At 43.6% G+C, this 14,492-nt stretch overlaps 1 protein-coding gene across 3 annotated transcripts in view; it reads right to left on the bottom strand.

Moving 5' to 3' along the window:
* Nucleotides 1–1,251: 1,251 nt before the first annotated feature.
* RASA1 (RAS p21 protein activator 1) overlaps nucleotides 1,252–14,492 on the bottom strand; it is a 1,760,251-nt gene continuing 1,747,010 nt past the window's right edge. For 2 of the 3 annotated variants that reach the window (XM_069627584.1, XM_069627586.1), the window contains one exon: nucleotides 1,902–2,129. In XM_069627584.1, the coding sequence (XP_069483685.1) occupies nucleotides 2,046–2,129 (84 nt within the window). In that variant the 3' untranslated portion in view covers nucleotides 1,902–2,045. Of the gene's footprint in view, nucleotides 2,130–14,492 lie in introns of all 3 variants that reach the window. The other variant, XM_069627585.1, reaches the window with a different exon arrangement.

Below are 14,492 nucleotides of genomic sequence, written 5' to 3'. Positions count from 1 at the left end.
CGATGGTTGTCTTTTTCCAGGAGGAACCTGCATCATTTTGATGCGAAAATCTTCACACTTTTTCAGCAAAGCGGTTTTAGGAGGGTAGCGCACCTGTTTTTCTGGTGACGAGTCGGTGGGCGAGAGCCTCCTCGTTCACTTCTTCTTCGATGAGGAAGAAGACTAATAAGGGGAGTCGCTCCTTGAGTGAGATCTCTTACAGTGCTTCTACTGTTTCCTCTGCCTCTCTGGCTATTTTTCTGCCACAGAGCTTTTGCCTTGATCTGGTTTGCGTTTCGATGGCGTCGTACTTGGCGACTTTGAAGTTGAATAACCCAGGAACAATTTGGAGGCTCTCTCCAATAGGGTTTTTGGTGTCATGTCTTGAATGAGCCGTAATCTGCCACAACATGATCTGTACCGAGGCAACACAGACATATTCTGTGGGGGTTGGTTAGTGGCATTTTAGCAACCCAATCACAGCACTTTTATGAAACCCAAAGGTTTGGCAATCAACATAGTCAAACAAAATTTGAAAAAATCCAAAGAACTTTAAAAAACTGTGTCAGAGAATCTCTCTGAGGCAAATTAACGTGTTCCAGAGAAGCATGCAGGGGATGAGGAAAAAGGAACTGAGGTCAAGGGGTGCCGTGCGCTCTATTTGTACTGACGTCAACGCCAACTCTGGTCCCAATGCAGACGACTCGAGGATCCTCGATGCCAGGTCACATGATGCACCCTGCTGGGAAAAGGCTTCTGAAAGTGTTGCTAAGCAGGAGAATTTATCTAAGATAAGGAATCCATGGAAGGACACAAGCCATTAGTAAACAATGGTTGCGTTCCTGAAGCAGTGTCTGAGCTGTGCATCCAGAGTAATGGGTGCAGACAATGCCAAGCAGTGAACCTGTTGGTGCCTGAAAAAGCTTTTTGAAACCAGTCTGGGCCTGGAGGATACTAAGTTGAGGTACTAAGATGAGAAATCTGTGGGAGGAACATGCCCATTAGAAAGATTACCTACAAGAAAAAGAAGCTTAAGATTGCTTGATTAAAGCTAATCGAGGGAAGAGTTGAGATGTTAATAGCAAATGTCATACTTGAGGTTACCTGGTTTTCAGTCCTGGTAGAACAAAATATTTTAAAAGGGGGGAGAAGACAGTAAATTAAGCATTTGGTGAGTAAGTTCTGTTCATCATCCTTTGGATGATCAGAGCTCATTGTATTGGGCAACATGTTGCATTAAAATTCAATACAAATAATTATTGAAACGCCATCTTTTACTTTACAAAATTGTTTAATGAACACAAGCATGCCTAGTACGACAACACATTTACTAAAAAGTGCTTTTTACAACTGTAAATACTATACAAAGCTTAAGGATTTATCTGAATATGTCATCTTGGTGGCAGAATTATATAAACAAAATCAATAGAATAAAAAAGTCTAGTTGATGAAATCCATTCAGTACTCCTTTTAACACTATTGCAGATTACAAAAGTCATATATACATATGCACATGGATGCATAAATATATATGTATCCACATGCATCTATATATTCGTGTATGTACAGTAAAAGAAAGTTCTTTTATATTAGGTCTGAGATGGTGTAACTAGAAGGTAAATTGGTCAAAACAGTCCAACAGAGTACTAACAATTGCACATATTTCAAAATTGCATTATGAAAAAAGTTTGTAATCCAGTTATAGTTGACTCTCAGAAAGCTTTACATGTTACGATCCGTGTGTCAGTTGAGTTTTTCTTGTATCAACAGCAAAAACTTTGGCAATTTGATCCAATGAAAAAGTTTTACAAAGTTCCTGGTTTTGTCACAGCATACTGTTGGTAGCAGGCACAGTACACCAAGGCTCAGAGGTTCATGAAAATTGGTTCCAACAGGAAAAGCATCTTGCACAAAAAGCTCAGCTGGTGAACCATTCACAGCAGAGTATATTCTTTCTCCATTGTGCACATAGAACTCAGATGTGCTGTTTTTGGCAAGAGCAAATACTATTCTGTAAACTGACCAGATCGGGTGCTGGATCCAGGCACACACTGATTGGCAATCTGCTACCTGATGTTATTGGATACTGAATATTGGTTTTGCTTTTGTTGAAGTAGTTCTGTAATAGCCAGGAGCTTTTTGAGGGCATGCTGCAAAAAATAAGAAATAACAGATATGAAACATTACCTACATTCAAAACTCAAGAATACATTTAGCTACAATCCCTTTTTTATGGATTGGTTATTTTGTAGCGGGTTGAAAATAAAGATTAGTTGAGAAAAAATTAACAGTTACTTTCAAATATGGATCCCAAATTATTCTTGTGCATGCAAGCTATTAGAACTACTTTATAAAATGCAAGGACCTTTTCTTTGTTATCAATATGTGTGTATTATGTTTTTCAAGAAAACGAAATCATAAAACATAAGAAAATCACATATACCACAAAACCAAACCAAGTATAACATGCTATCAATTGTCACAAAGAAAAGTAGGAGCAAGCTGATATCTTATTGTCCAACATCTATTACAGACTCATATATGCGCATATTCCTTCGAACAAAAACCAAGGGTCATAAAATGGTTAGACTAGACAAGACACATGAGGGTTCTCTTTGGGGAGGGGATTACTAGAATATATCTCCTTTATTGAGTTTTGGTGGAATCTATTTCTCTTGGACAGGGAACTACTTGTCCCCACTCTACGTGTCCTTGTTTTACAGTCTAGTCATGAAGCTAATGGCAGGGAATCCATCGCCTCCCTTCTGAAGTATGCAAGCTTTCTGTTGGGTTCTTAGTCCTACAGCATGGGGTGTTTGTTGGGCTGTGTTTGCATTTTTTGTGTGAAGTTTCCTCACTACTCCATAAAAGTAGAAAAGTAAGTCATCATGAGCCATGTAGGTTAGTCTCTCCAACAAACGGATGTCCCATACTTTCTGTAACCAATTAACTTACCTGGTTTAGAGGGGTGTCTCCATTTCTGCAAGCCACCTTGATCGCAAAAACACCTCCGACATCTTGGTTAAGCTATAGGTATCGCTAGGGGGTATTCATAGCAGGATTGTCAGCAGGTTCTAGGTGGACCAGGGTAATGTCTTTTATCCACCAGAGCAGGTCTATCCAGAAGTCCTGGATGGTAATGTCCATCACATATTGCGAGAAGCACCTGCATGCCTGAAACCCTCTACCACAAAGTGGCGAGGAACCTGCAAACATTTTAGATAGTATCACTGGGTTCTTATGCCACGCATGGAGAATTTCTTTCCACTGCATGGGGTGAAAGATTCCTGTGAAATATGACCTTGTATATTTGTACCCACAGCCCAACAGGAATGGAATCACCTACATTTTGTTCCCAGTAATTTTTAAACTTAGGTTTGGTCTTCTAGATCACTTGTGACCAATTGCCTATGCAGTTTTGATATATCTTTTCTTGTTTGGGTCGTATCAAGAACCTCTCAAAGGGATCAAGTTCCCCAACCATGCTCTCTTTCCACTTGGGGTTGAATAAGCTTCCCTTGAGTCTTAAAATAATGAAAGAACCCTATATTATCCCTGCCCAAAAATCTTACACTTAACAGCACCTCTTAAATTCACCACTGGAGAGGAGTTGACCCACTATTTCGAGTCCTATGTCTGACCATTTGTGCTACTCTGTGCCCTGTTTGGCCTATTTCTCGGGGTGGGGGCAATAGCGAACTTGTGGGGGGTGGCTATGTTTGCAGATTTCTATTAGCCCTAGGATCTCTCCAAAGATCCCACACAACACCCAAAGTAGGGTGGCTCTGGATCTCAACCACTTCCCTGGTGTCCTTAACAAATCTCCAACCTTCCTTGGATGGGTTATGTTATGAGAACTTGTAAAGCGCAACTATGACCCAAAGGTATCCTGGCGCTAGCAAGGGATAAAATGTAACCGAAGGTGAGATAGGTCGGATAACAAGACTACAAACAGAACTAAGTTAAGCAGTGCAAACAAAAGGGTCATGTTTTTAGAGCTTTTCTAGGAAAAAAGCTGGTCTGTCTTGCACATAGAAAGAGATCCACATAGTAGATACGGCTACTGAGAACGCCCTACCCCCAACCATCTGTGAAACCTAGAGACCCAGAGTAAGCAAAGATTTGAGGGCCGAAGGTTATGGGGAGGCACACATCTGGTACATTTCTCACTAAAATAAGAAGCCCCTAGACCACAGAGGGTCTGATGAACAATACACAGTGATTTGAAGGTAATCTTGCTGTCGATAGACAGCCAGTGGAGGCCTTGAAATACCAGAGAAATATGGGCACATTTAGGTAAGCACACAACCAGGCTGGCAACCGGGTTTTGCAATATTTTAAGCTCGTTGATGTAATTCTAAGGTTGAGCAAGCAAAGTGGCATTGCAGAAGTCCAGTAGATGCATCATGCATTCCTCCAAGTACGATCAGTAGATTGTAAGGTCACCATTCAAATGTTCAAACAATTTTCAGCTGGGTAACCTTATAGCAGTTTAAGTTTGGGAAACCAAAGCCACCTTCGCCCTTGCGAAGAGTCAGAAACCCTCGCCCCACTTGCGCCTTCTTATCCTGCCCGACAGACTACATGGTTTATCGCTTTACAAAATGTCTTGGGAAACATGGTGAACAGAAAAAGGAGTCAAGAAAGGATGTTCATCTTGATCGCTTTCATCCGGCCGAACCAGAATAAGGTGACTTTAGCCCAGCTCATCAGATCCCGTTTCAGCATGGGTTTATAAAACTTGTGAAGATTCCTCTGAATGATTACACCCAGATATTTTGAGTGTTCCTCTAGAGTCATTCCATAGTCTCCAGTTCTGGACCCACTATGCATTTCACCTAATGGGAAAATGCACGATTTGGCATGGTTTATCTGAAGTCCCGCAAGCGGCCCGTATTCTTTTAAAATTCTCATCTCCCGTAGGGAGTCCTTAGAATACATCAAGTATCCAAGAATGTCATCCGCAAATAAGGAGAGCTTAAGCTGCAACCCCTTGACTTTGATCGCTCTGATCATGGGATGTGTTCCAAAAGCTGCAGAAAGGGGCTCAATCACCAAGGCGAAAGTGCCTCTAGTTAGCTAAAAGGAATTTCAAAGCACCTGTTATCACTCAGACCCTTGAGCTGTTATAGAGGGTGGCCACCCATGTTCCAAACTTCTCCCCAAATCCAAACTTCTCCAGGATTATGATATGATATATCATATGATATTTTATTTATATTGCGCTCGTACACAAGTGTTTCAGAGGTTCTTAGCCTCGCAGGTAGGGGTAGGAGGAGGGCCAAGGGAGGCCGGCCAGAGAGTGAGGGGAAAGGATGGTGAAGGTGAACCAATGAGGATGATCTCAGTCTTGTTGGCATTTAGACAAGGATTGTTGGCAGTACACCAATTTTGTATGGCGATTAGGCAATCAGAGATGAGGGAGGGATAGTAGTTGGCCGAGAGAAGCCTGAAAATTAGTTGAGTGTCATCAGCATAGCACCGGATGTTTGAGCAGAAAATGGAGATGCAGTAGGCAAGTGTTGCCAGGTATTGGTTAAAAAGTTAGGGCGAGAGATTAGACCCCTGGGGAATACCACAGGTAGAGATGGGAGATCGATGAAAGGAAGGACCCAAGTTGTACCTGGGAGGGTCGATCAGAGAGGAAAGAGGTCAGCCAGAGCCTGATCAGTGATACCCAGGTTGTCACGAAGACGGTTGAGCAGGGTGGTATGGTTGACTGTGTCGAAAGCAGAGGAGAGATCAAGTAGAATGAGGATAGAGGGAATGTTCGAGTCAAGGTTGAAGAGCAGATCTTCACGGATGTTCAGGGGAGCAGTTTCCGTGCTTCTGGCTGCTATGAAGCCAGATTGGTGGTCATATTTTGGCTAATATTTTAACACTCATATTCAACAACAAGATGGGTCTGTATAGTGGCCACTTCCTCGGATCCCTCCCATCTTTGGGAATTACAGCGATTATGTACCTAACAGATTTCAGTTAGACTCCCATTTAAGAATCACATTAAATAATTTGGTTAGCGTGGGGGCCAGGAGAGAACAGAAGATCTTGTAAAATTCTGCAGTGAAGCCATCATTTCCAGGAGATCTGCTACTTGGCATTGCTTCTATTGTGGCTATGACTTATTCCATAGTTATCAGTGAAACCAGTAACGCAGTGTCATCAGGGGACAGCTTCAGTAGGATTAACTCCATAAAACCTACATATGTGCCTATTATATCCTTTCCCTTACAAGGAATATATGGTTTCGTAAAACATCCTGAATTTTTCAACTTAGTCCCCATGGTCTCTCCTCGAGAGGCCATTGACACTCTGTATACAGAGCACTAACCTCGTTCTTTGTTTTTCTCTTCGTTTCCAAGCTGAGGTTTATCTGCCTTCTCCCCTTTGTCGCAGTGTTTCTGCTGGAGAAATCTTAGCTTCCATTCTGTTTCTTTAATAATGGTCCTTCGGCATCTCTCTGGTTGTAATTATTTTATCCTGGCTCTTAGGAAGGCTTCTTTCTTCCAACGGTTCCAGTAATTTCGGCGGCTCTAGTTTAATTCACCCCCGATAGTGGCTTTTAAACCTTCCCATAGGCTAGAAACTGAATCACCCCTGTTATTGTTAAATTCAAAATAATCTTTGATTTTCATTCCCAATTCTTCCCCCACCTTCTGCTCTTTCAACAAATAATTAAAGGTCCACCTCTATCAATTGGCCTTGTCCCCCCCTCCCATCCCCATGGACCCAGGGCAACCAAAACGAAACCATGATCTGACCATGGTATGGTGCTTGTCTTGACTTCCTTAACAGAGTTTAGAGATGCCAAATCAATCTGAATCAGTTCAATTGCAGTAAAAGAGTCATGCACTGCCAATAGTGGACTGTCAAGAGTATAAATTGACTTCCCAAGAATCCACTAGACTCATGTCCTTGTACATTTCTCTGAATATGCTTGAGTCTATTAGTTGTTCTCAAAGCGTCCGAGTATGTTAAGCTCACCTTGTCTCCGCGGAGACGTCGGGCGTTGCTGGGAGGACAGCCGTCTGGACTGCTGGGCTCGATAACTCGGGAGATATAGTCTGCTCAGGGTCTGCTCCAAGGATGGAAAGCAAGGTCAACTGTGGGCTACTGGTACATGTGTCCGCCCAGACCTGCCTCCCTGGTTGCACTTCCCTTTCTCTGGGTATTGAATTTTCCCACTGAATGCTCCTCACCTGATATTTGTGATTGGTGAGCTCTCCGTCCTGCTATTCGTTGCAGAGGCGCTGTTGCAGGGCACAGGCTCCGATGGACCAAGTTACGTCACTGGTCCGCTTGCCCAGTCCGGCTATGGCTAAGACTAGACTGCCCTGATTAGCCAAGTTAAGTCTTTTCTTGTCTCCTACTTGTTATCTGTCTTTCTCTTGACTTTTTCTGTTTTGTTCTGTCTTCTTGTCGTCTTGCTTACTCCCTTTTAAGGTGTTTAAAGTTGTCCTTACGTACTGTTCTTTCTCTCACGTGCTTTTTCCTTCCTCCGCAGGTCCTGAGATGAAGTTGGAGTCCGCAGGGCAAAATGCTGCAACCTACTCCGCTTTGGATGAGCTAGCGAAGAGACGGAGCGTTTGCACAATAACCCGGTAAGTGTGGCTGCGCAGGGTTTAAGTTGCAGGGTGTGCGTGAGTCTTTTGTTTCCCCAATCTGACCTGTTGTCTTTCTTGTTCTTTCTTCCAGGTGCCGAGTAGCTGTGGTTCTGAGTAACAATGATTAGGCCACTGCTGGAGTTCTACGGCGGTGCCCGGAAACAGTTAAGTGTTGTTCTAATAGTGTTTGTTTTGTCTTCTTCCTTGCAGCTGAAGCTGGATGCCGTTGGAGCCAAAGCGGGTCCCGATTCTGCAGAAAACAGAGAGCTGGTCGCAGTGAGCGTCACCCGGTTCGAGAGCAGAGTAACGCGAAGCATGGATTTCCGCAGGGGTGGAGCTTAAATACTCAACCACACCCTGCCACTCCCAAAACACTTTCCTGCATACACTGCTTGCAGGCAGAAGCAGTAACTCACCAACCCTCCATCTTGGAATAAGGGGGAAGCACTTCCTGTTCCATATGAGCCTGGTGCCAAAGGCGCCAGGACTGAGCCCAGTTGACGCCTTTTGGTGCACAGCGTGCTCTGCTCAGAGTGGGGCCCAGGAAATGTTTAAAGGCTCCCACTACATTATGGGATACTGGTACCTCTGAGCATCGAATCGTGACAGAGTATTTTATGTCCTTAGTCCATCATAACAATCAGGCCGGACACCATTGGTAAAGAGAACATGTCTTTATTTGTACGGGCTTCATGAAGCAGCCAGCCACGATGGGCTACAGGAACTGACCATTTCAAGTTAGAACGCTCTACCCCTTTTTGTAACACACTCTACATGCATGGTGTTCCATGGAACACTGCTACTAATGCTAGAACACCACTAGAACACGCTATTAAACTTCTTCCTTCCTACACACACAACCATACCCTATTAAATAAACACAACAGTAACTACAACAGGTAGCACAATAAGCACACCCAGACAACAGTTAATGACATTTCCACACAGTCTTTAAACCTGACAGGTAGCACCCTTAACCTAGGTGCTGACCCAATGTCATGTACAGATACCCCATCGCCACGTGTACCAATTTCCTGCAGGCTAGCCATGTGCACATTGACCTCCTGCACGTTATTCTCACACGCCATCTCTTCATCTTCCCTTATCTCATCCAACACCAGCTTTGCATGACCCTGCAACACTTTCTTCTTCACAGTGAATCTTCTCTCTATTACTGTCATCCACTAATGTCCTACTCCTCATCTGCGAAGCTTCCACTCCCCCCACCCAATACACACTCAACTGTCTTCCACTGCACACCCCCATTTACCTTCCTGAATCGCAATCCTTTTCTTACTCCAACACGCCCCATCATCCAAAGCTACATTACCTGTGGCATGTACACACATATGTGCTCAGGCGCAAACCTCATATTTTTCACCCTCACTACATCACCCACCTTCAGCTATGTAGCACTCTTCCTTTCACACTGGTGCCTCACTGAGCCCTTTCCAACCCGTCACTCATTTCCACACCTGTAATCGTGCCACCCCCCCAGGGCAAGCAGTCTAAGTTTCAATCCCATCTTCCTTACCCTCATGAGTTCAAAAGGCGAGTATCCCTTAAAGGTTGACGATTTATAACTGTATGCCTTTAAAGCTTCTGAAACAAGGTTTTGCCAAGTCAAGCCACTAGCAATTGCCAATTGAATTGCCCCTTTCACAAACCTGTTCATTCTTTCTACCAACCCATTTGCCGAAGGATTATACAAAGCTGTCCTGTCATGCCCAATAACAAATTTGTGCATAAACTCTGCGATTCGGTGTGACACGAACTGCACCCGGTTATCCGTCACCATGCTACATGGTACACCTGCTCTGTCAAACACCTTCCTCAAAAAAAAAAAACTATCTATATGTGGAAAGATATATAGATTACATGATTCTAATATGGAATGGGTCAATTGAATGTCTTGAAGAATTTTTGATCTACCTAAATGCCAATGATTGGGGCATCCAATTTACACATACGTCTAGCAACAAGTCCATTGACTTTTTAGACTTATCAGTATGTCTAATAAGAGGTTTACAACCAAGACATTTCACAAATATACCTCTGTGAATGCAGTGTTACATGCTACCAGCTCCCACAAGAAATCGATCATATCCAACATACCCAAGGGTGAATTTATTCGTGCCAGGCGCAATTGTTCAGAAAACGAGGACTTTGTTAAAGAATGCACATTGATACGACAGATTCCTGGCACGTGTTAATGACCATGGCACAGTCAGCAAGGCAGAACAGGCTGTCACTCGCATGAAGAGGGTTGACCTGCTCACTCCCAAAGTACGCACACAATCAACACACAGTCACAAAGTTACATTTATCACCGCTTTAATACAGATAGTTCCAATCTGTATAGTATAGTAAAAAGGCATTGGCATCTCCTACAGCTTGATAGAGACATCACCACGTGGGTGGATTCAGAGCCCAATTTGATTTACACAAAAGCGGACAACCTGAAGAACATTTTATCGCCTTCATTCATGCCAAAACTCAACATAAACACACCTGGCTGCATCAGCCACTTAATAATGGCTTCTACATATGTGGGGCCTTTTCTATGTGTGTTTTTGCATTGGAAACTTCTAAAATTGAATTTGGCCATCTAGGCATACAAAGGATTAATTCTTTCATTAATTGTAATACGAAATACTGTGTATATTGTATCCTTTGCCCATGCGGCCAGCGGTGTATTGGTAGTACTATTCACCCTTTGAAAATTAGAATACGGGAACATCTGTCATCTATTTAAAATCAGGACTCCAAATATCCATTGGCTATTCATTGGCAACAGTCCCATCAAATGGATAATGAAGCATTGTTAAAAGTTGCAGGTATTGCTAACGTTTCTTTACCTCAACGAGGAGGTAACCTCGTGCTCAAACTAAGGCAACTTGAAGCCCGTTTAATCTGCCAATACCGCACTGTAACACATGGACTCAATACAGACCATGAACTATCCGTATTTCTCTGAACAGCAGACTTGACGTGTGTACATTGTATTTTTGATATAGTGGTATCATGAACTGCACAGCTCCTATATATGTTTATGGCTGGTCATCCAGTGTGTTTCCTTGGATTATATCAGGTCAGACTGACAGAAGAATCGATCAATCACTATTTAAATAACACATATGTATAGTGAAGTAACAATCTAACATCCCCGAATTATGAGTCACTTATCATAGGCACTTCTCTCGTACCACTTACGGTTGGTGCGTACCCTTGATGTTATCAAATCATCAATCACACCCGGCTATTTTGTTTTAACATGCGGGGTCCTTGTTATATTTCAATCAAAGCCCTGCTAGCATAACCTATGTTATTCACGCTGATCTATTAATTTTGGGCATATCGCAGGCATAATCACTGGCCCACTTACAATCAATTTCCTTGCTCCAGCACTGCTGCCAAATTAAACTAATTGCCTTGTCTGTATATACCTTCTGCTCTTCAATTTGAATCGAATCACAGTTTTCTAATGATTGGGTTGAGTAACTAATTGAATCTATGTACTCCCAACATGTCGGTGCGCTTGAGACTCGCCGCTGCACTCCAATACGTTTCAGCGTGCGTCCGCTTGTATATTACCCAGCACGGTTCGCTTGTGCACGGCTTTAGAAATGCATTTGCAGCAGAGACGCTGGTAAAACGAGCTCTTTGACGCAGACCCCTATACTAGTCATAAGGGTCCTACATCATTGCTCATTACGAGTGCTAATTAGCCTCTTGCCGCCTTTGTTGTTCTTCCCTTTCGGTTTTGTTCGGACACTTTAAAATTTAAGTATGTGATGATTCGAAACTGCACAGATTTAACCACATCCAATTGAGTGGCCATACCTGCAACCGCACATATATAGGTATGTTTTACAAGTTTTAATCACAAAATTAAATGGAGTCATGCAGATTATATGCATGCATTTTGATTTTCTGACAAGTATAAATGTGCCACAATTTGGTTTAATTTTATTTTAGTGATTCCTGTGATTGTCACACCCATTGTACTTATACCTCATACCAAGCATGGTTAAGTGAGACAGCCCAACATTATTTTTCTTGCACTTATAATTGGAGTCTCACGCAATCCGCATAACAAGAAACACTATAATTATGTCTTTACAGTATTTTGCAATATTCTTGAAGATTGGAAGGTACGCTTTAAATATTACAACTGATTAGCACATAACGCAGCATATCTGGTTGACCAACAATTGAAAACGTGCTAATGAGCCATTCCCTAAATTGATTTCTTTTTCATTTCTCTTTTCCTGTAAATGCACTTACCTGGAATTTGATACTTTAAAACCGTATCCGGACAACTTATATGCTTTTTTCGATATATTGTCATTTGTTTTCTCAATGTGATTCATTTTGGTAATTGCATGGATTCATGACTGGCCATCGAATTAATTTGAAATAAACGCCAATTGTACTCCGTGTCTCTGATTTGTTCATAATGTATGATTAATTTGTAATGTAATGAATTGTAAATCTCACTGTACATGCAGTCTCAGAAGAAGAGCTTCTCAGCTCGAAACACGTGTTAGACTGCCTAGCATCTCCAACTAAAATCCTAAAGGATTGCTACTGACTCTAGAGTTTGTGTGCGCAGCGTATTTGCAAACACCCTCTCTTTTCTACCTTCCTAAAAAACTCAATCTAATCTGTCGTCACCGGCTGCCTCCACCGATCTAGTCACCTCCCAACAGATCGATGGGCCCCATTATGTCCAAAGCCAACTTCGACCACTCTTCACATAGCACCTCAACAGGAAATACTGCTTGGTTACAAGCCACCTTACTTTTGTCACTTATGGCACACACTGCACAATCTTTAACCACACCTCCTCAACATAGTCCATCCCTGTTTACAAATGACTATAGCAATCTTGTTGTTGTCAAAGGTCTACCTAAATGCTCCTGATGCGCCAGCTCCATCAGCCTTTTTTTTTTTTTAAATCTGTTTTTATTGTTTACATTGTGCCAATAACATGGTTACACACCAAAACAAAGTGCAGTTACAACCGCCCCACCCTCCCTCCCCCGAATCCCAACCGTCCGGACCCAAACGTGATGCACCACAAGTTCAGCTTTGTGATTGTTGTGAGTCAATTGTGTCGTTGCCAGAGGAGCTTTCTGCATTGGGGTTGAACAATGTAACAGTTAGCTCCAAACATTGTAGGAGGTCGTCTGAGGTGTCCTGTCTTTGTTGGCGCTGGGCCATCTCCCAAGCCGCAGTTTCGGCATTCGTCCATTTGCGAAGGTCTTCCCACCATGTTAGCAGGCAGGGGGCCTGCGGGCGCTTCCAGTTCATGGCAATGCGTCTCTTTGCCAGCATATACATTAGGTCTTTTAGTTTATTGAGTGGTCTGTTCTTCTTACTTCTGGGGTATCTACCAAGGATACATGCTTGTGGCGTGTGGACCTCCAGGGTGATGTTCGCCTCAGCCACCTTAGTTTTGACCTGGGCCCAGAAGGACTGTATGGCGGGGCATCCCCAGAACATGTGTGTCATCACTGCGTGGGATTTGTTGCATTTAGGGCATCCCGTACTCACGGCTCCACTAAATCTGGAAATGATGTCTGGCGTGAGATACGCTCTGTTCGTAATGTAAAATTGGATGAGTTGGATCCTGGCGTTCCTGGATACCTTCTTGTGGTATACCATTATGGCCTCCCATTCTTTGTCTTCAAACTGCGATCCAAGTTCCTGTTCCCACATTTCCTTGCACTTAAGGCTTTGCTGGGTGACGCTGTCTAGCAATGTGTCATATATTCTGGAGGTCTCGTGGCCTCCCTCCGCCGCCCCGAGCAGGCTCTCTGTTTTCGTGTCCGGTGTTCAAGTTCTCCATCGTGGGCCAGCGAGCTGCTAGTCTCTTGACCACTGCATTGTGTAGTAAGAACTGTCCGGTGTGGATTCCAGAGACTTCGTGTAGCTCTGTGAAATTTAAGATTCCTTGGTCGTCCACCAGGTCGCCCAGGGTGGCAATGCCGCAAGGTTCCCAAGTGTCTCTTATTATCCTTTGGCTTCCCGGTCTGTTAGTCATGATGGCAGTTATTGGGATCTGTGGAGAGTAGGGGTCCGGGAGCAATGCGGCCCTGCAGGCCCTTCTCCATATCTGGATACCCAGGAGGATCAGGTACGAGTGAGGTTGTTTGGTTCTGGGTTCAGACCATAGCAGATCCCTGAGGAGCAGTTGCATGACTCCTGGTTGCAGCAGGCGAGTGTCTGTAAGGCCTCGTCGGCCATCCATTGTATTACATGCTTCAATTGTCCAGCAAGGTAATACAGTTCAAAGTTAGGTACCCTGAGGCCCCCCCTGTCATATGGTCTCTGCATTGTTTCCAGGGCGACTCTGCGCCTTCCATCTTGCCACAAAAACGTCCTGCACAGCCTATGTAGTTCAGTGAAGAATTGTCGTGGTATGTTATATGGTACGTTGGTGAAGAAGTATAGGAGTCTGGGCAACGCTACCATTTTTAGTAGGCCCACTCTGCCCGCCACCGACAGTGGTAGCTTGCTCCAGAATTCCATTGATCTTGCCAGACCTTCCTTTGCCCTTACTGTATTCAGCACGTGCTCTGTCTTGGGGTCTCTATGCACCTCAATGCCCAGGTACTTAAAGGAGGAGGGTTCCCATTTCAGGGCTAGTTTGGGAAGCTTATCGGTCGCTACTCCGCTCAAGGCGGCTAGGGGGAATATGCAGGATTTGTTATGATTGATCTGGATCCCCGTATATCTGTGGAACCTGTCTAAGGTTTCTAGTATGTAGGGCAGCATGTGTGTAGGGTTGGTTAGGTAGAGGAGCATATCGTCGGCGTACATAGAAATCACATGGTTCACCCCGTCTACCATTATGCCCCCATCTCCATATTCTTGTCTCAGGTATGATGCCACTGGCTCTAT

Source organism: Ambystoma mexicanum, chromosome 6p (assembly GCF_040938575.1).
Source record: "Ambystoma mexicanum isolate Mex_15411 chromosome 6p, UKY_AmexF1_1, whole genome shotgun sequence".
NCBI classification, from domain to species: Eukaryota; Metazoa; Chordata; class Amphibia; order Caudata; family Ambystomatidae; genus Ambystoma; species Ambystoma mexicanum.
The sequence above is the reverse complement of the archived record's forward strand: the minus strand, read 5'-3'. Positions and strand labels throughout refer to the sequence as shown.